At 32.2% G+C, this 22,080-nt stretch overlaps 1 protein-coding gene across 1 annotated transcript; it reads left to right on the forward strand.

Annotated features, from left to right (window-relative positions):
* The first annotated feature begins 141 nt into the window (after positions 1-141).
* On the forward strand, positions 142-21,017 carry LOC118205688 (serine--tRNA ligase, mitochondrial-like). Its single transcript, XM_035377985.2, has 3 exons — positions 142-1,185; positions 7,090-7,274; positions 20,371-21,017. Exons 1-3 carry the CDS (start codon positions 565-567, stop codon positions 20,861-20,863), a joined length of 1,299 nt encoding a protein of 432 aa, XP_035233876.1. The 5' UTR covers positions 142-564; the 3' UTR covers positions 20,864-21,017.
* The last annotated feature ends 1,063 nt before the right edge of the window (positions 21,018-22,080 follow it).

The following is a 22,080-nucleotide window of genomic DNA, read 5'->3' on the forward strand; positions in this document are numbered from 1 at the left end:
AAAAATTTTGTTTCAAAATTTGTGGCTTCTTAATTTCATTCTCCTCTCTCGTAGTGCCTTTAGTCGCCAATCTCATGATATATCACTAATGTTGGATAGCAGACGCCAGCGTTGCATAACGTATGCTAAGGAGTGAGGCTGCTCTACTTACCGAGTGAGGATACCACCACGTGATCGATACAAACCCTTTCGGGCGACATTTAAAGTCTGAACATTTTTCAGATTTTTTCTTTATATTATTTTACTATCAAGTTATTTTTATAATGTTTCTGTAAGGAATAAGGTTTTTAAATTAGGAAAATAAATTAGTTTCTCTACTTAACCTCATTTGATTTCGAAACATCATATTAGTTTCGTGGCCAATGTAAAAAAACTAAATTGGACGTGCAACCAAAAAGACATTTGTTTACTTCATGGCGGTTAAGCTAGTAATCTTACGTAACGATTCATTTCATTAATGTTGAGAGAAGTTCTGTTATAAAATAATTGAATTTAAATCGGATGTAGTTTAATTTTTAATTGTTTAGATTAAAAAATTAAGCAAAATTCATTGGCAAATGTAAAATGAATTGTTTGTTGTCTCAAATGCCAGTATGTTTTACAATTTCACAAATTCTTCATGTTCGTCGATTTAGTTGTACTGTAAAGTATTTTAATGAAGCAATTGATTGGGAATATTATAGCAGTCCTACAAATTTTAATGCTATTGCTGCTAATGTAATGTCAAGAAAAGTATCATGTAATTTGAAATGTGTTTTAGGACAGTTACATGAACTACATAATCATAGAAATGATGTAGAAAAGTGTCAGATTTTGAAAGAAAAAATTGCTCCCGAGTTACTGTGGTTTCCAAATTTAACACATCCGAAAGTTTTGGAGAATAACTCAGAAAAACCATTTCTGTTACAAAAAGTAGGAAAGAAAACAGCATTTACATATTTCCCAACAAACTTTGAAAGTTTAACGAAGCGTTTAAATGTTCTTCGAACAAAGCATTTAGGCCATATGAGTGGTAACAAGAGTTATTTTTTGAAAAATGATTTATCTCTTTTAGAACAAGCATTGGTGAGATGTGCTCTCTCTAAACTTGTAAAAAAAAGATTTCAAATGGTTTCTGTTCCAGATGTTGTATCTCAGACTTCATTTGAAGGTTGTGGTATGAGGACAGATGGCAAGCATTCACAAGTATGTTCTATAAGTCTGTTATATTTCATCTAAGTTTTTTTTTTGGTATATAACAGGCCTTGAATATGAGCATCACTTAAAATGTAAATAGTAATGAAAATTTCTGCTTCTGAATCAACATTCAGAATTTTAGGGCTGTTTACAATTTCTTGATGTAATTATGTATTCAGAAATGTGTATGTATATATATATATATGTATTCTTATTAAAATTCTCAAAAATAATTTAATACCTAATCGATTTATTAACTATTGTCTTAAAAGAGCAGGTGTTAAATACTCACCCTAAATCATTTAACTGATAGGGATATGGTAATTTGTTCCTAAACCTGAGAAGGCAGTATGAGTTGGAGGATTTGCACATAGTGTAATTACAAAATTGTATATAATGTAAAAAGCTAATTGTTTTCAGACTTTTCTTATGCTGTTACTAAAAAATGAGCCTATTTCATAATCTTTAGTCTGTCAAATAGCTCGTTGACAGTGAAAATTACTTTTTTCCTTTTCTAAATTTCTTCCTCGTTCCGACATGACAATTAACCAGAAATGAATTAATTTCCATTCACTAGTTAGTATTTTCAAAATTTTAACAGATGTTTTCACTCACATAAGAACTCCACAACAAATGTCCCTCTAGCATTCCTAGTCCCTCCCATGTCCCATAAATTACTTCTCACAAGTTTTGCCGCCTGAAATAATTCAAAGTATACCCTCTGCCGATAATGGAATTTCGGACACACACCCCTTCTAAGTAAGACACCGAGGAGAACACTTTACCAACATCCCAGTAGAAATAACTTAAATTAATTAATGCATTTTCTGGCTTTTTATATCTTCATGTACATTTCACATTTTTTTCTTATTATATATATTATTTTTTTAATTTGATTTGTTTTTGCAAAGATAACATTATGTTTCTTAATTTTCTAATGTTTATGTCAATTACTTCGAATTCTATTTTCATAATTCCAATTAAGATTACCATTGTTTAATTTTTATACAAATAGTTTTGAATTAACATGTATAAAAGCGAAGGTGTTGGAGGACATTTCTTGAAGTATTTTATAAATTTTACTACATAAATTGCTTTTCACTCAAAATTTATAAAGAATCTTGTATTAGTGAAAATGCTTAATTCAGAATGAGTTCTTTGGTACTCTACTTTGGCTCTAAAACCCAGTCACTTCACGGAACTACAATTTTGGCCTAAAATTTGCCAGTTTGGCACAACCATTCTTACTTGAGTGAGAGATGAAACACCTTCGTATTTATTAATTATTGTTCATTGAATGGGAGTTGGTAATGTCACAGTGTGCAATGAACTGGAAGTTGATCTGTCAGCACTATCCTTATCATCAGGGCAGATGTTTTTATTTTATTCGGCTTATAATTCTCTACTAAATGTAGTATTTCATCTCGATGTACTCCATCTTTGATATGATTTAAATCAAATTCCTCATCATTATAAATATCATGAATAAACATCAAATAGTTTTCTGGTTGCAATTTTCTAATTTCGACTATGCGTCATTCGCACGTTGAAAGAATAGTTTAATAAAGTAAACAAATCAATATTAAGCTCTTTTTTTTTGATACCCTTTAGATCATAATTGCTCTTTATTTCATAAATTATGGTTTCATATTTTTAATTTTATAATTTCTGCTTGCCATCTTACCAGATTTAAACTGATGATCTATAATCCGGAAAAACCGATAATCCAGAATCGCCGAAGTCCCGACGAATCTGGAATAAAGACTTTTGACTGTAGTTTCATTACAATATTTATAACATGTAGGCCTTTGAATACAACATGTGTATTCATTAAGAATTTAGCATTATTAGCAATGCAAAATTAGTCCGAGTATTTATATTTTCATTAATTCTAGCTAAAAAATTATAACAATAGTTACAGTAGTAAATTTCGGCAGATTTTATATGTTTAAACACTTATACCAATTTTTTCTTTAGTATTCATAATCTTAGTTGCCCGCCAGCGGCCAAGAAGTAAAGTTGTTGAACATTGGTAATTCAGTCTGGGGTTGAAATTACAGTGAACAGTCTGGCGGTTTTTTTGGTTTTCCACATGTGTAACAAGTATTCGAGCTATAGAAAGCCCTCCATGAAGGTATCCCTTATGTAGATAGCCCTCGAGTGCTTTGCACTAACTAAATATGCTATGTTTCTATATGGTAGGCTAATTGCATATTATGAATTACACTAGTTATCATAAATTAAGGAAAAATCACGATTACTGAAAAAGTTACATGTAGAATTTTATGAAACTTACCCACAATATACAACATAGAGTAAGGTATCAAATAACATAAAAATAAATTACCAGACAATTATGGTAGTATAGAAATTAGCACATGTATAAAATAAACAAATCGAAGGTGTCAGTTTGCTATAGGAAAAGTACCTTCAATATGGAATATGGTCACCTCTAGAACCAATACAGCACATACAGCGATGCATGATGCTTTCAATTATGCGGTCTATCAGTTCCATAGGAAGCGAAAGCCATTGCTCTTGCAAAGCAGTTGAAACGTGGCAAGGATCTGAGGGAATGGATTGAGAGCAGCTAGACGTCTCTCTAAAGCATCTCAAAAGTGTTTGATAGTATTCAAGTCCGGGGATCGAGCTGGCCACTCCATGTGCCCTGTGTGCTTTTGCATTATTGTCCTGTAACAGGAAAGCATCACCTATTGCCCCGGCACATGGGCACATCAAGGATGTCATCTCTATAAACTGGAGCATTCATGGTTTCCGTTGGAAAGACACGGAGGTCTCTGCGTCCACCCAAAGAGATGCCACCCAAAACACAGACACTGCCTCTTCTGTATGTATCTCTTCAATGGATGTTTGACAGATGATAACGGGTTTCAGGTTTTCTCCATATCAAATAACGGCTACTATCGCTTTCTAGACTAAACCTGGACTCATCCGTAAAGAGAACCGCCCCCCCCCACTGATCAGGCGTCCAATGGATATGTTGTCGTGCCTACTGCAAACGGTCCTTCCTATGGCGTGACGTGAGCGGCACGCAAATGGCTGGTCGTCTCGCATACAGACTACCTTCATGAATTCTTCTACGCACAGTTGACACCAACCTTCCGGTGGCTGCAGCAAGGGAGGATCTAAGAAGAGTCAGAGTAGCGGTTTTATTCCTGTGTGCACTAAATGTCAAATATCGGTGATTGACGCTCGTCATAGCAGTTGGCTGTTTTTGGCTTAACCTCCTAGATGCCAAATATGTGGTTTAAAATTGCCTCCAAAGTCTATGAACCACAGAAGGACTCGCATTTAGCCATCTGGCCACATCTGTTTGACTTTATCGTGCTTCTAGTCTCCCAATGGCTTTCCATCGTAGTTCTGCAGGCAAATGATGCCTGGAGGTCATTGTTATGAATTGGCTATCTCAGATTTCTGATGTCACACTATCACAATGTGGACTTGCTCTTAAACATGGACTTTTATTCTCCTCGCAGATGACATATTCCGAGTGCAGTGCCACTAATTTGCATATTGCAGTTTTACTCAACTACTTTTACTTGGCAACATATTCAAATTTTACACGGTTTGGCTTATTTTTGAGGGAGTTATCACTATTTTTGTGATTTTTCCTTAATTTATGATAACCAGTGTATAATGTTCTGTGCCTTTTTAGGAAACAAATTTTCCTCTCTACTTAACTATTGCCGAAACACGATCTGACAGAAACTGATGGTGGGGAACTATTCAAGAGAAACAAAACTTGAGGCAACCAGTAACTATGTGAAACAGGAATTGTCCCAAAATAGCTCATGGTGCACCAGGAAAGCAACCAAGATGATCTCCTAGATGAACAAAGGAACCATGAAAATTCTACCGCTGTAGGTGTAGTCTTCACAACCAGCAGCTCCGCAGGAAGATAAAGATGAAATCCACACTGCCAAGGATGAGCTCAAAAAGAAGGGAGAGGATCACCAATTCCAAATATGGAGGAAAGTAGATGAAGCGTGATGAGTCATAACTTTCGACGGAACGGAGAGTCAGGTAATAGTCTTCGAAGAGCTGTAATTCACCCAGAACTCATGCCGAGAGATGACGAATGGAGCCAAATGTTCTGTGGTACACTGAAGAATTCGTGAAGGCAGGTCATGCAACCAGCAGGAGAAAAATTACATTTTTTCATTAATTATTGAGCAGCTGGCAAAGTCGATGAGGTGACTGAATTTTGACGATATGCTTCTGATAGGTAGGAAAATAAAGAAGCAGGATACAAAAACTGAATCTCATGAAATATTTTATCAAATCAGAGAGATGCTGGCTATGAAGGAAATGTTGAATATGGGTTAGAATATGATTTTGAAGAAATTACTGCAGTTTGGCAACATAGCAAGATCTCGGTCCGAGTCCATGAGAATCCGTGTCTTCGTCATTCATATTGTGAAACTCAGGGAACCGAGGCCAAGCAAAAAGTCCTTCCAAAGTTCAAGTCATGTACAGGAGCGAGGGTCAAGAAGGACGAATTTTCACGAAGCAGACCCTTTTAGATATAACAAAACAGTCACCTTGGCTAACCCCCTGTCCGAAAAGGTGACAAAACCAGTTGCCGAAAACTCCCGCCTTAAGCCATGTAAAATTTCTACTTTTTTCTGAAGCATTGAACTAAAGGCAGAACTCAATTCTCGCCAAATATGCACAAAGCAAGGCCATGCCTAAGGACACCTGGCATGTCGAATCTGGCAACCATAAACTTCCCTCTCAGGAAATTGCTTTACCCAAGTCCAAAAACACGATATTTTTGTCACTGAATGAGAATTTTCCAATTTCACCCCCCTTTGTAACCAAACAAAAGTTTTGCAAGTTTTTCGTTAATTAAATGGCTAAAAATCTGTTAAAGCTAGGATTATGAAAGTAGTCTCAAATTAAAGTGCTAATATTTCTGCATCTGATGATACTAAATATTAAGAGTTCAACTTAAATTAAGTCACAAAAAATCCTAGTTTATTCGTGGAAATTTACCCAATTCCATTGTGTGTTTCAGCGCGTTTGCAAGTAGCAAGTGAAAAGAGGTTACCAAACTTTCATACAGAAAATCCCAACTAAAATTAAACCAAACAGTACCAATAATTAATTGAAATACACGTTGTGTAGCATAAATTTAGAATAGTTAATAAATGAAATTTTGATGAGCAGTAAATAAAATAATTAAATGAATTTTGCTACACAACAATAACATCTTAAATAGTCAGCTCATGTTGTAAGAAAATGTTTATGACTTTGGCATATAATTAGCAAGATATGTAATTTGTATGGATATATTTATATGATTTTGTACAGCGTTTCTTAAACTGTGGGTGGCACAGCGAACCTGCAGCAGGGGACTGCCAAAAAATTTAACGGTTTTGATATTTCTTTAACTTATTATAATAATTTTACAATTACCAAATATTTTTACACAATGTATCTGAAAATAGATAAAGATAAGACAATACAGGCAAAGAAAAAAGGAAAACATTTTGATGCATTCTTTTTATAATACAAATGTTCATTTTACTTGCTTTGCATGTGACACTGTCATTTCGTCTCTTATATAAAATTTTCACCTTGTTCTATGTTTTAAAATTGTTCTATGTTAATGACCTTAAACTGCAATAGTATATTACAGTACAAAGTGAAAAAATTGACAATTTCACATATGCGTGTGTAGGATTTGCACAGTGCTTATGGGATCCCACAAAATTTTCGTAAATTATGGGGTCCTGGGGATTGCAAAAGAATCTCAATGATAAAAAGGAGTTGTGACTGAAAAAAGTTTAAGAAACCCTGATTTTGTAGATTAGATTGATTGAATTTTGTTATTTGTAAATTTCTCTTTATATTTAAAATATTTCTTATAATTAAAAAAAATTCTTAAAGGTATACCATATTGAGGATAGCTGGGCACCTCATCTGTGTTTATCTGGAACCTCTGAAATTGCTTTAGCTTCTCATTTTTCTCAGAAGACATTTCAGAATTCCAATTTACCTTTGAAGTTTTGTGCAGCAAGTCGGTGTTATCGAGCTGAAGCTAACAAACATCAGAAAGAAAAAGGGATTTTTCGGTATGGTGTTAACTATGAGAGAATTTTCTAAAGTTCTTTTTTATATTTGTTATTTTAAATTCATAAATGATTATGTAGGAATTATGTATTTATTTAACAATGCGATATTTTCTGATTATCTGCACCCCTTTTGTGAAAAGTCACCAACCATCCTAAACTAATAACCTTTAATTCCTAAACTTTCGTCAATATGAGACACAAAAGAGAAACCCATTTTCAAAGGTAGCAGTGCTATAAGATTCACATAAAACAGCAACCAATTAATGCAAGAAACATACAGCATAAAACACTTGCTGTTTTTTTGTGCCCTTCTCCTCATGTATACTGCAATCTCATTTAGCTTCAAAAAACATTAGGGAATTTCAGAAATTTGGTACTGTGCACACTCTGTCACTTTTCTCATGTACACTGCAATCTATTTTAAGTTAAGGGACAAAAAAAAAAAAAAAAAAAAAAAAAAAAACAGGAGAATTGCACAAATTTTGATCTATAAAATTCAGTTGTTTACAAAGTACAGCTTTATAGAATGCAAATTTTCGCATCTTCTGCTGTTGGTCAAAATGCCGTATTTCTGAAGCAATGCAATGTTTTCTTTTTCATTACTGGTAAATACCACAGTCTCATTATGATTCCTTACAAGGAGGAAAATTACATCGAATGCAACAAAAATACTAATGACTCTAGTCCACGCAACAAAAATAAGAACTAATGACTGGCATTTCATGTGCTTTTGCATGTGTGCTTACATGGGTGCCTATTTTGACAAAATATGTTGTGCCAGTACCACATTCTTTTGAAGGTTCTGGATAATCAGAGAGTACCATTCCCTTTTTTTTTTTTTTTTAAATTACATATAATTGTGACTGTTTCTGAATTAAAACATTCATAAAAAAGTCATGGAGGGGTATCAAAGTTGCTTTCATAAGTTACATTAAAAAAAATGCTATCATTAAATTTTAGGAAGTGTGAGATCAATTACTGGAAGTACTGGTTCTATTTTTGCATGTGATAATTTTTATGAGCATCAGATACCTCATTTATTATGAAATACACTCATGTGCAAAATTCACAAATTTTATCTATTTTTATGAAATGTATTGAACTAAAGGTATTAATTATGTTGCCGAACAATTCTGCAACTATTCAGAGTCGAATACATAAGCATACATGTGCGTATCTGCAGAGCTGTTATCATGGAGGGGATGTAAGCGTATGAGGAGTTTTCATTGATTTATGTGCTCATATTCCTTTGCCACGCTTGCCATGTTTCTCACAAGAGTTGGGAGAATTTAATAAGATATCAGATAAAATGAGTAGCCACAAATACAGTCAAAAGTCATTAATCCGGACTCGTCGGGACTTCGGCGAATCCAGATTATCGATTTTTCTGGATTATAGATCATCAGTTTAAATCTCGTAGGATGGCATGCAGAAATTCTAAAATTAAAAACACAAAACCGTAATTTATGAAATAAAGAACAATTATGATCTAAAGGATATCAAAATTTACAAAAAAAAAAAAAAAAAAAAAGCTTAATATTTATTTGCTTTATTAAACATTTCTTTCAATGTAAGTTGTTTAAATTACTTCGTTTTATGTGATAATACTTTCTCTTTAATTCTATAAATAGACATAATTTCTTGTTCAGTTACAAAGTTCCGCTGTTCAAGTCCCGTAGTTGCTGTGCCGAGAATACCGACTAACTTGTCAATCGAAATTTTTTCGTTTTCACTAACCTCTCTGTCACCTTCTTCATGTCTTTATCCATTTTTTGCTGCAATTCCACTTTTTGTTTGATGGACATCGAAACATACTTTTGTTTTGTAGATCCTTTGGGAGCTCCAGCATCGGAAATTCTATTTGACGTAATCGAAAGTTCAAGTTTGCTTTTATAAAATTGCTCTTACAGTCTGCAAAAAATAATAAGCCGAATCGAATTCGAAGATTAAGGAACAACGCAATCATCAACATTAACTGAAATAGATAATTAGATAATTTTAGCTTATACCGTCCGTTGTACATAAAACGCGCACGCAAAAACGTATTCTGCGCTTGCGCACACGCATATGCGCAGTCGCAAAGGTCTTACGCGCACACGTAAATGCCTATGCGCATGTGTCAACGCGGCGCATGCGCAGAAAGTTTTTAGATTATGGGTGTTCGAATTAACAACTTTTGACTGTATATGGATGACGGAATGAGATTATCGGTAGATTGGAGGCAGGCCAATCACTCCCACAGATGGTTGCAGAGCTCAGTGTAATATCCAGTATCACCTGTAATTTGTTGAAACAGTTTCAGGACACTCGATTCTTACCGAAAAGACCTAGACAAGGTTGACCAAGATCCTCAACAATGAATGAGGATACATTTTTGGCATTTTTTAACACCAACACATGATTGCTGCAGATTTACAGCTTTCACATCAGCTGGGTGCTGCCACTGGAACCAGAGTTTCATGGCTTACAGCTGCTTGAAGGCTTCATAAGATAGGGCTGAATGCCGGAAGACTAGCTGTTTGTGTCCACACCCGTCAATATGCTGTCGTGCTGCACAACATATCTGGCTGTGAGAGGATACCATACTCTGTATTAAACTCATTTTCACTTCAGTATCACAGTGTAGATTTTGGGCATCCGTGCACTGTGAGGTTTACCGATAACCATGCATACATGAAATGACTTTTGAATGATGCATCTCTTTCTCTGGTAACAAGATTAATTAAAATTAGCTTATAAGAAATTCAATGTAATGAGCAAATTCTCTTAATTTTACCTATGAGTGTATTATAAATAGTATAGAGTAGAAAAAATTTATATTAAGAGTTATAGTATTAATTACCGATAGAAAATTTCATCTGCTAAATTAAATTTTTTTTCAGAGGAAAAAATAGTGAATAACATAATCTGTATAATATATAGTAAATGACATATATGTATTTTCATGTATCTGAAGTCGTTTCTGAAGTCTAGCAACACCTCGGAAGTAATTTTATGCATAATATTAGAATCTGTAATGTGAAATCATTTTGTACACTCAGTTCTACTAACATAGGTGAGATTAAAAAAAAGTCATCGATTATATTTAAATAATAAATAACTTTATAGTATATCAATCAAAAATAGTATATCAATCTATTTTTCAAAGTAAAATGCTGTTGACTCAATTCTTAATACAGTCAAAAGTTGTTAATCCGGACTCGTCAGGACTTCGGCGATTCCGGATTATAGATCATCAGTTTAAATCTGGTAAGTTGGCATGCAGAAATTACAAAATTAAAAATATGAAACCGTAATTTATGAAATAAAGAACAATTATAATCTAAAGGGTATCAAAATTTACAAAAAGAAAAAGCTTAATATTTATTTGTTTACTTTATTAAACATTTCTTTCAATGTAAGTTGTTTCATTTCATGTGATAATACTGTCTCTTTAATTCTATTAAACAGACATAATTTCTTGTTTAGTTACAAAGTTCCGCTGTTCAAGTCCAATAATTGCTGTGTCGAGAATACCGACTAATTTGTCAATCGAAATTTTTTCGTTTTCAATAACCTCTGTTACTTTCTTCACTATCGGAAGTGAATTATAATGACGAGGAACTTGTTTTAAATCATATCAAAGACGGAGTACATCGAGATGAAATACTACATTTAGTAAGGAATTAAAAGCCAAATAAAATAAAAACATCTGCCCTGAAGATAAGAGTAGTGCTGACAGATCAACTTCCAATGCATTGCGTGTCACGGCGTTCCCCCCGCCGAGCAGCGTGAAATTGATAAACAGATTTCGGATTTTGAAACATACTTTCGCTTTAGATCCTTTACATATTAGCAAATATATATCGGAAATTCTATTTGATATAATCGAAAGTTCAAGTTTACTTTTATAAAATTGCTCTAACAGTCTGCAAAAAATAATAAGCCGGATCCAATTCGAAGATTAAGGAACAATGTAATCTGCAACATTAACTGAATTAGATAATTTTAGCTTAGCTTATACCATCCGTTATACATTAAACGCGCATGTGTAAATGTTTCATGTGCACGTGCACACGCATATTTGCAGCCGTAAAGGTCTTACACGCACACGTAAACGCCTGTGTGCATGCATCAACGTGATGCATGCGCAGAACGTTTGTAGCTTTGATGTCCGGATTATAGATCATTCCGGATTATGGGTGTCCGAATTAACGACTTTTGACTGTAATAGTTATTGACATTCGTGCTTAAAAGTGTATGATTTGAAAATGCTTTTTTGATTAATATAATACTGAACTTTAAACATCTGGTTAGTTTGTGTTTAAAAATGAACAAACATGAAAATCATTTAATGTGCATTATGTAAAATTAAACATACTGAATATAATTTATAGTAGAATACAGCCATCCTTAATATATATACATGACATATAAAAATGGCAAATACGCATCCTTGAAGAATAGTGAAGTAGAACTTATTTTCGTGTGGCAGATACAAATCATAATCATAATTTATTTTAAGTCTATAAATTGATTTTTTATCACTTGTAACATCAATGCTTCTTCCTGTGGTTTTTTTTTTTTTTTTTTTTTTTAGATTTAGCCTAACTGTTCTTTAATAAAAACAGGGCAGTGATGTATTAAAATGCTGTAGTGATTTATGCATGTTCCTCCAGAAATGTAGAATTCATCAGATATAACAAATAATATTTATAATGAAAAAATGTTACCGATTTCCCACATTCATTATGACTACTTTGGACTTCATTTTACAATGCTAATTTTATATTGTTTTTGAGCACATTATTTATCATGTCACAGATTATAATAACTAACTCTTTGTCTATCACTTACAAATTGCATGCATTATGATTTATTTGTCCAAATGTAAGTCCTATATACTAACATCAGATTTCATTTGTGGTACATGAATATACTCAGCTTTTATAAATTTCTATCATGGAAGTAGGAATAGAAGCAGATGCTCTTCTCCTTCTCTTTTGGTGCAGTTCTTTTAAGCGTTGATAGTTTAAGGCACTTTGTTTACACTTAAGCTCATATGTATAAAATAAATGAATGATATGTTTGTTAACTTTCAAATAAAAGTATAGAACCAAACGAAGAACATTGAGCAAAAATAAATAAAAGGAAACCACAAGTGAAACCACATAATAGAACAAAAAATTATTTTGCAAAAGCAGACTGACATTTTTTTATGACTTGTTTACTAAATTCTAGTGGTTAGTTCGCAGAGATAACAGATAAAATATATACAAAATGCATTCAAGTAATTGAAGAAACTTCATAATTGTTCTTGGAACACACTCGTATAATGAACATGGTTATTAAGATGCCACATGCATTATCAATAACAGAAAAACATAGTGTTAATATTTTAATATATTCAAGGAAAAACTTGTTGAATAAAAAATCAGTGTTGAAAGAAGTTCAATAAAAGAAAAGCATAGTGTTAATATTTTTATATATTCAAGAACAAATTTATGAAGTGTACAAAATGTTTCAAGGATTGAGGTATTATTTTTGTTTCAATAAATGCCAGTATTAAAATGATATTTAATGTCACAGAATTCATATATATTTTCTAATAATTAGAAATATCTGAAGTGTATTATTATATTTTTAATAAAAAAGGATGAGTGGAAATATACTAGATGTTTTACATAAAATACCGTATTCTAAGACTTACAAAATAATATACACTTTTAACAGGTAATTCATAGCAAAGGACACATAACCCTTAATTTTGAAAATAAAAAGTTCATCTTTTAACTAGAAACAAATATGATATGAAGTTGATGGACTATTAATAAGGGGGAGAATTAATTTAGGAGTTGCTTCAGAAATAAAACAGGTCATCTACGAAAACCTGTGGAGAAAGCATTATATTCACCAATGTTAATGAAAAATGGCTAAAAGTATATTGTTATTAATATTACATTAAAATAATGCATATAATTTTTATTCAGTTTATGCATATTTTTTACTTGAAAATAGTGAATGCACAGAAAATAGATTTGTGCATGTCAGAAAAGGGAAAAAAATTAAAAAATATATGAATACAGTCAAAAGTCGTTAATCCGGACTCATCGGGACTTCGGCAATTCCGGATAATCGATTTTTCCGGATTATAGATCATCAGTTTAAATTTCGTAAGATGGCATGAAGAAATTCTAAAATTAAAAATATGAAACCGTAATTTATGAAATAAAGAACAATTATGATCTAAAGGGTATCAAAATTTAGAAAAAAAAAAAGCTTTATATTTATTTGTTTACTTTATTAAACATTTCTTTCAATGTAAGTTGTTTAAGTTGCTTCGTTTTATGAGATAATACCTTCTCTTTAATTCTATAAACAGACATAATTTCTTGTTCAGTTACAAAGTTCCGCTGTTCAAGTCCCGTAATTGCTGTGCCGAGAATACCGACTAACTTGTCAATCGAAATTTTTTCGTTTTCACTAACCTTTCTGTCACCTTCTTCATGTCTTTATCCATTTTTTGCAGCAATTCCACTTTTTGTTTGATGGACATCGGAACATACTTTCGTTTTGTAGATCCTTTGGGAGCTCCAGTATCGAGAATTCTATTTGACATAATCGAAAGTTCAAGTTTACTTTTATAAAATTTCTCTTACAGTCTGCAAAAAATAATAAGCCGGAAATAATTCGAAGATTAAGGAACAACGCAATCATCAACATTAACTGAAATAGATAATTTTAGCTTATACCGTCCGTTATACATAAAACGCGCACGCGAAAACGTATTCTGCGCTTTGCACACACATATGCGCAGTCGTAAAGGTCTTACGCGCACGCGTAAACGCCTATGCGCATGTGTCAACTCGGCGCTTGCGCAGAAAGTTTTTAGCTTTGAGGTCCGGATTATGGGTGTCCGAATTAACGACTTTTGACTGTATTTATAAATATTTTTAAGATGCATGTATTTTCTTCGAATTAACTATGTAAACATTAATTAAATTATTTTTTAATGTAAATAAAAATGAATGATTTATTTATCTATAAATTTCTGTGATTGTTGTTATAAAAAAAAATCTAGTTATTAAATAATATATCATATAATGGCTTTAATATTTAATTGTAAACATAAATTAAAAGTACTATTGGCATTCGTACTGGAAAACAATCTATTAAAAGGTTATGGAGAGCATATTATATGATATGCTGTGTGTATTTAAGGCAGTTGTTTAATACTGTCTCTTTAATTCTATTAAACAGACATTATTGTATTGCTAAATATAAGGGCAAAATTTTGAAATTTTTGATAAGTATTAAAATAATTATTTACTTATGTAGGGTGTCACAGCAAAAACAATAAATTTAATATGCCCACAAAAATATTTTATTTTTAGAAAATGGAAAATATTTTATGTATTTACAATAGCAAACCTTTTGATATAAGAATGCTGAATTTGATTTGACCTAGCTAGACTGGCATTTCATCACTGCCATTCATATGAAGCTTAGTTACTTGGAGTGCATTATACAAAGGAACAGCAAGTTTTGATTGTGAAAACTCATTACAAAAATGGCTAGTGTTATGTACAGAATGTTAAAAAGTTTCATGCAATCTTTTGATGTGAAAATGCATTGATGAAACAAATTCCAGACTGATAAAGAAATCTGAGAATGCAGGTTTGATAGCAGGTATTAAATAACCATGCTCTCAATCCAGCCAGTTTGTTTAAAACATCGATATTAGGCACGATAGTGTTATTGCAAGTTTCAAAGAATCCGGACTTAAGAGTTAAAATAAAAACTTAAAGAAGAAGGTAATATGTCATGAATCACCTCAATAGGCAGGTATGTGAAAAAGTGATTAAGAATTTAGTTGAGAGTATGGTGCTGTAAAACAAATCATGGAAGACAATAAGCCGTATATTATTTCTCATTCTTAAATCCGAACATTTACCTGTTCAAGTATATAAAAATATTTTCCATTTTCCATTTTCAAAAACAAAGCAGGCTGAATCTAGCACATTTATTGCTTTATTTTATAATTCACTTGCAAGTCTTAAAGGAAATTAGTATTTTTTTTTTTTTTTTTCCTATTCCCTCCATTAACTTTCACAGAAAGTAAAGTACATGAAAATCAGAAATTAGCAGTAATATTTTAAAGTTTTTTTATTCGTTTAGCAGCATTTTAGCAGTTTTTTACTTTGAATTTTTTAAGCTTCTTTCATCTTAACATTGGGGATTGGTAATATTCTAAATGTAACTTCCAAATTCATATACAATTGAACTTAACTACATTTCTTAATTATATGTAAAAGATTTGATTTTACTTTAGTGATGAAAAGTATGAAAATAGTGTGGTGTTCAAAATTGGACATTTCTGATGCAATATCTCAAGCATTTATATCATTTATATATTTAAATGCCAAGTTTTTCTTTTTTAAAATGCTTGAATCCAGTAACATTAATTTTTCTTCTGTATGAAACTGAAATTCATAAGCTGTTTTGCTTAATATCTACATTTTAATTGAGAGATTAAAATCTCTATCATTTTTGCTATGAAAAAATAATTTTTGGACAAAATTAGTTCTTTTATCAATTAATTCTTGACAGACTGATTTATTAATTCTTCTTTGTCACTTCTTATCATATTCTGTTAATGTATTCACTTTTAAAACTAAATTTCCATATTTCTCAAGATTATTTTAACTCATTTTTCATGAAGAAAGAGAAGTTCTTTTTTATTATGGTTATTTGTTTAATTTATTATGCAAAAGATACGAGAACTATTTATCTAAAGAAAAGGATACCTTCACAGAAGACTTTCTAAGGGAAATTGCCTCTAATTTAAGTTACACGTGCATGTGGGAGGGGAACCACAAAAATTTTGCAATTTATTTAGCACCCCTGTTCTCAACAGTTCAATTCAACTGAGTCTTGGTCTGATTTATACTTATATTTATGACGTAATTGCAAAATGTTTTGCACCAAACATATCAGAACCAATAGATCTTAATGGTAACCACTAAATGTTTTGATAAACAACTGTGTCAAGCTAGATGGATGAGAGAAACCGGTCAGGGTTTCCCTTCCATTTTCTTCCTCTGTGATTTCTGCAGCGTTTAAGATGCCCTAAATCTACAAGTGAAAAGTTTAATGAGTATCCTCATAATTCTTATTATAGCATTTTTTATTTCTTTAATTATATATCCATTGGCCTCTAACTTAATTTAAATAATAAAATAAGAGTTTTCAGTATGCATTATGTTTATTATTTTAAACTCTACTCTAGAGCAAGATTGAAACCTTAGGAGGTCCTAACCATTTCAAAAGTTTTGTGACCTTAGCACAACATCTCGAAAGACTCCGTACACATATTTACAGTTAATACCAGTTATTTGAAATGATATATTATCTAAACATTCTATTTTTAATGTCAAAAAAATCAGAGTCATTAGATAAGGTATATGATTTATATGGTTAAATGGAAGAACATGAATGATAATAAATATTCAGTATGCAAAATAGATTATGGCAGAAATTAAAACTAGGTGGTTAATTATTGTTGCAAATGAGCTTGGATAACAAGTTTTAAATGGTAATGTGATCATATTGTCTATTCAGGATGAAATAAAAAAAACAAAGAAAAGTTAAACAGTTGTGACAACTATTATCCAGACTTATGAAATAGATAAGTCTTCAAATGTTTAGAAGGACTAGGAAGAGGTTGGAACAACGGAAAGGCTCTAATCCAGTTCCACTTCTACTCCTCTTCAGAGAATTTGGAATCTGACATATATATAAAAAAAAAAAAAAAAAAAAAAAAAAAAAAAAACTCTTCTCCGGTTTTTACAAAATATTTACTTTAAAATTGTGTTTGGCAGCAGGTGTCGGTACTGTCCTGAGAAATCCTTGGGATTAAGGCATTAATACTTTAAGACAGAAATGTTCATTCTAAAGAGCACATTTTATAGTCTTTGCAGATGGCTGTTTAAAACAGAATGGGCCAGTAATTATAAATGTCTTGAAACTGCACCGTACTGTGATTCACTGTAAAGCAGAGCTAAAGTTGTGCAAGGGGCCGGCTCAGGTAATTTTCAGTCTTTTAGATTAATTGTAATTCTAGCCAAAGTGCACTTAAATGAAAAGGTTTTGCCACTTATTTTTTTAAGGCCAATTTCAACAGATAAGTTTTATTTTAATGATTGTGGCAAACAGAATGCATTCACCTTTTATAAGAGAAGCTTGTACAGATGTATAACATGTATATTTTCTTTTCTTTAAAAACAGTTTCAATTAAAAATTTGTAGCAAAGAGGTGTGAAAAATAAACATTAGTGTTTTTAAAAGTGTCATCACAGTTTTATGGACCTAGTAATTTTTCTTTAAGCAACAATGATCAAGATGCCATAAAAATTGATTCTTATGTATGATTGCCCCGCTGTCATCCATTGGTTACAAACCTTGAATGGAGGCTGATACTTTTAAGGAAATAAAACCCCTTACGTGTAAAATGTTTATACTTCTGGATGAGAAATGAATTTATGAGAGTGGGAAAATTTTTCGCCCTAAAAAGTATTAAAAGTTTGGTTGTGCACATGCAGCACTAGTGACTTCTCACTGTAGAGCTTTTGTAGACATTTTGAACAATGCAACAAACACAGGGGGTGAAAATTGTCACGTGTACTGAGCAGCCTTATATTTATTCTCGTGGTTATATGTGATATCTCATGGTTATATGCGTGTGAAATTAAAATTTCCTGAAAAGACTGGTTTTTGTATCTATCATCCCTTAAAGTAGTGTATTATGCCATATATTCAGAACTTTAATTCAGCTGCAGGTTGCTTGAGTTATTTTTTAGTTTCTGAGTGAAATCATAATTCCTGCTGGAGCCCTAAATAAGATGAGGTCTAAAATGAAATGAGGTCAAAAAATAAAATATCAAAGGACTGGCATTTTATTTTCTGACTATTTATCATTAATTTAATATTGTAATTTATTAATTTTTTATTTATATCTTTGTATTTTATTTAACTAAAAATTTTTGTATTAGTTATTGTATTTATTTTCTCCTCATTCCTTCCAAAGAGCTTCAAAACTTTTAGTTTTAGAAGTTGTAACCTCATTGTAAGTTTACAGTATCCCCTTTACCTATGTTTAACAGTTATAGGTGCTAATATATCTGTGTTTCAAAAACCTGATCTTCATTTCCTCCAGATAATATTCAGAATCCATTGTAGGTTGCTAGCAATCTTTTTTTTAGCCCTTCTGCTACCTGTTGCATTTTGAAAGAATACAATTGCAACATCCATGCAAAATTTGAAATACTGATGAATTAGGTGGGGATGTGGTTTTTGCAATTTCCCAAGCATTGCAAATACTTGTCAATTTTGCTCTGTATGTGGTTCCTTCGATGATGATCTGTCACTGTAACACTAATTTCTAGAAATATCACATTAAAAAGTTTTTAGTACTGTCACAGTCACTAGACTTTTGGCATATTTTCATCTGTTACTGTGCACAAAATTGTTTTGAAGATGAAGCCAATGACTCTCTGCTCAGGTTTATGAGTAATGTTATATCACCAAACTTAATGCACCGTAATTCACGATTAAAGTATGTACCGTAATTTCTGGAAGAAAGGCCGCCGCGTGACTTCGTCGTGGGCCGTATAGATGCAAAAACTCAACCTAAGTCCTGATATATGACATACCAGTTAAGAAAAATGCATTAAATGAAACCATAACTCAAAAATAAATTAAATATAAGAAATGTATAGCTTCTGTGCCGTTTAGAGACATTTTCAAAAATTTTCCGCTCCTTAAATTAAAAACTATCCAACAAGTACTTGTACCCGAACTGATGGGATCTGTATTTGGCAGAATGCCAAGAAAAATCCATTCATGCTGAAGGGGAAATATGTCAAAGTTTGTTATTGCGAGGCAGGTGGAGTCGTGTCCGCCTTTGAAAAAAATTGCAGAAAAAGCAGGGGTGGGGAGAGGATGGGTCTTGGAAGATTCATGGAATGGCAGAGGAGAGAGACTATTCAAACTGATAAGAATGTTGATTTGAAAGGGGGAAGAATGTTATTGTTCTGAGATCTCGTTTAGGGTGAATAAGGCATGTAGGTCCATTCAAGGGAAAGAATGTAAACAAAATAACGTTCGCAAAAAGCAACTGAGTGGTCTTTTGTGTGGGAACAGCACCAGTCTATGCACAATGACAAGGCCATCCAAACAATGTACAATGACCATCATAGGAAATATTTTATTTTTAGTGCACCTAAACGCTGCATGGGTAGAAACGCCGCACCCGCTGAAAATTTAAGTTTTAAACACGTAAACGCTGCGGCGTTTCTTCCGGAAATTACGGTAAATATAAATGAGAGCAAACAAACTGATTTTTTGCAGTGTGAACAAAGCTAATCCAGTCTGCATAACTTTGCTTACAATCGTAGAACATTGCAAAATTTTGAACTATTTAGTTTTTGTTTAAAACACCGAATTAGTTCAAAATTCTCTGTAGGTAAGGGGCCAAAAAATTTTCTATGCAGCAGGGGGGAAACAAAAATATCTCTTTCATGTCTATTCATTCATTTTTGATAAATTTAAAGCCCCACTAGTGGCCGAGTCCCTAAGATTGCTGAATGCTGGTAATTAGAACCCATTGTGACTGGTTGATTGGTTTTTCCCATGCGTAGTGTGAATACGAGCCAGTTCTCTCTAGAAAGTCTTCCCTGAAGGTATTCCTCACTTTACTCAGATAGCCCTCATGTGCTTTGCCATTATTTTCCTTAGGCATATAGCTTAATCTCATACTCAACCCTTTATGAATGAAATAAAAGCTATTGATTTTTGCTATATTACATAAATTTTAACATTTATTACACTGTTTTTTTACTCAGCCTGATAGGTAAGTTTTGTTAGATGTTTTATAAATATATGATATAGAAAGGAGTTTTTGTTTAATGCGAATTTGAGGAAGTAGTTGATTGTATGCGATGCAGACCTGTTATATGCTAAATAACTCGTATACATTTCATATGCTTGTTCATACTGAAGTGTCTGTTAATTTTTTTTTCTTTTTATTTATATATATTTACTTTTTTATTTCTGTTTAGAGTTCATCATTTTACTAAAGTTGAAATGTTTGGAATCACAGCTAATGATTCTGGCCATGAGAGTGAAGAACTTTTGGAAGAATTTACAGAGATTCAAAAAGAATTATATTCAGAACTAGGCATACATTTTAAAATTCTTGAAATGCCTCCTTGTGAATTAGGACTTCCTGCTTACCACAAAATAGACATGGAAGCTTGGATACCCACACAAAAACTATATGGAGAAATATCAAGTGCCTCAAACTGCACAGATTATCAGAGTCGCAGATTAGCTATCAAATATTATAACCCTCTTTCGAATGAAACAAAATTCTGCCATACAGTCAATGGTACAGCGTGTGCTATTCCTAGATTGCTTATCACAATATTTGAGAACTTTCAGAATTTAGATGGCAGCATAACTGTTCCAGCACCTCTTCAAAAGTACATGGGAAAAGATGTTATAAAAGAGAGATTCAGTGAAAAGATACTATCTACAAAGCCAATACCATAAAAAGACTAAGAGTTGAAATAAGTTACTCTAGTTTTACTTTTTAACAGCATAAAATATTTAAGTAATAACTTTAAAAAAAGATGATTCATAAAATAAAATCTTTTGTTAAATTATACCACTGAAGATTGTTTCAATAAAATTTTCTTTAAAGGTATTCAACATTTTAAATTTATAGTTATTAGAAAAACTTGTCAAATTAATTAAGATTTTAAATCTTAGTTTAAGAATACCATATGTAATCGTGCAGTTTTTTTTTACTAATTTTATTACCTAAAAACCAGGAGCAGAAAAATGACATGGTAGATACTATTTCAGAACAGATGGCTTGATTGATAAATGTACCACATTAAAAATCTTATATAGAAAAGCATATTAATATACACATTGGCCAATGAAATTAGAAACCTTTGAGATTTTCATTTGAATGCGCGCTAGGGATGAAGTATGCAGATGTTTTTTATGACGTAGGTTACATCTGGTTAAAATGTAAGTATAAGTAAGATGCAAGAGTGCTTTTCACAATGAATGAAGTAAAATGGGAAAAAGGACTGATCTTTCACCATTTGAAAAAGGGCTTATTGTTGGTGCCCGTTTAGCAGGGGCGTCGATTTTGAGGACAGCAAATCTTCCTGGGTTCTCAAAAGCAGCCATATCAAAGGTTTTCAAAAGTTGGAATCAAAACCTGCGGTCCTTCTCTAGAAGACGTAACTGCGGTTCAAGCACAGTTTTCCAAAAGACTGATTGGCATCATCTCCGACGATGTATTGTACAGCAGAACAATGACTCTGCTGTACTTTAACTGACACAGATCATTAACCAAGGCTCTTCCGAACATATTTCAGCTCGGCAAAGAACTGTATGTATGTTTTAACAGGTTACAAAAATATGTACCATCGAATTTTGGTAAATAACGCTCAGAATTTCTTGAATTAATAATTTTTCTTAAAGGGAAATTTGAACACTTTTTCAGTTTAGGCGATACATAACCAAACGACAGGATACATATCAAATTATGATAAATTCAACAAGGATTAAAAATTACATCGAAGAATGAAAAAACTAATATTACTTACAGGTAAAAACAATTGCTTCCAATAGTGAGAATAAGCAAGAACTTTGTAATAGTTAGTAAGTTTAAATTTATTGGGTATGTGTTGGCTAAATGTCCTGTCAATTGAAATAACTTGTCCTATAGCTAAATATTCCAGTCGGTTAAA

The sequence above is a fragment of the Stegodyphus dumicola genome, chromosome 9, assembly GCF_044657685.1.
Source record: "Stegodyphus dumicola isolate Sdum_Otavi_A_Nest chromosome 9, ASM4465768v1".
NCBI lineage: Eukaryota > Metazoa > Arthropoda > Arachnida > Araneae > Eresidae > Stegodyphus > Stegodyphus dumicola.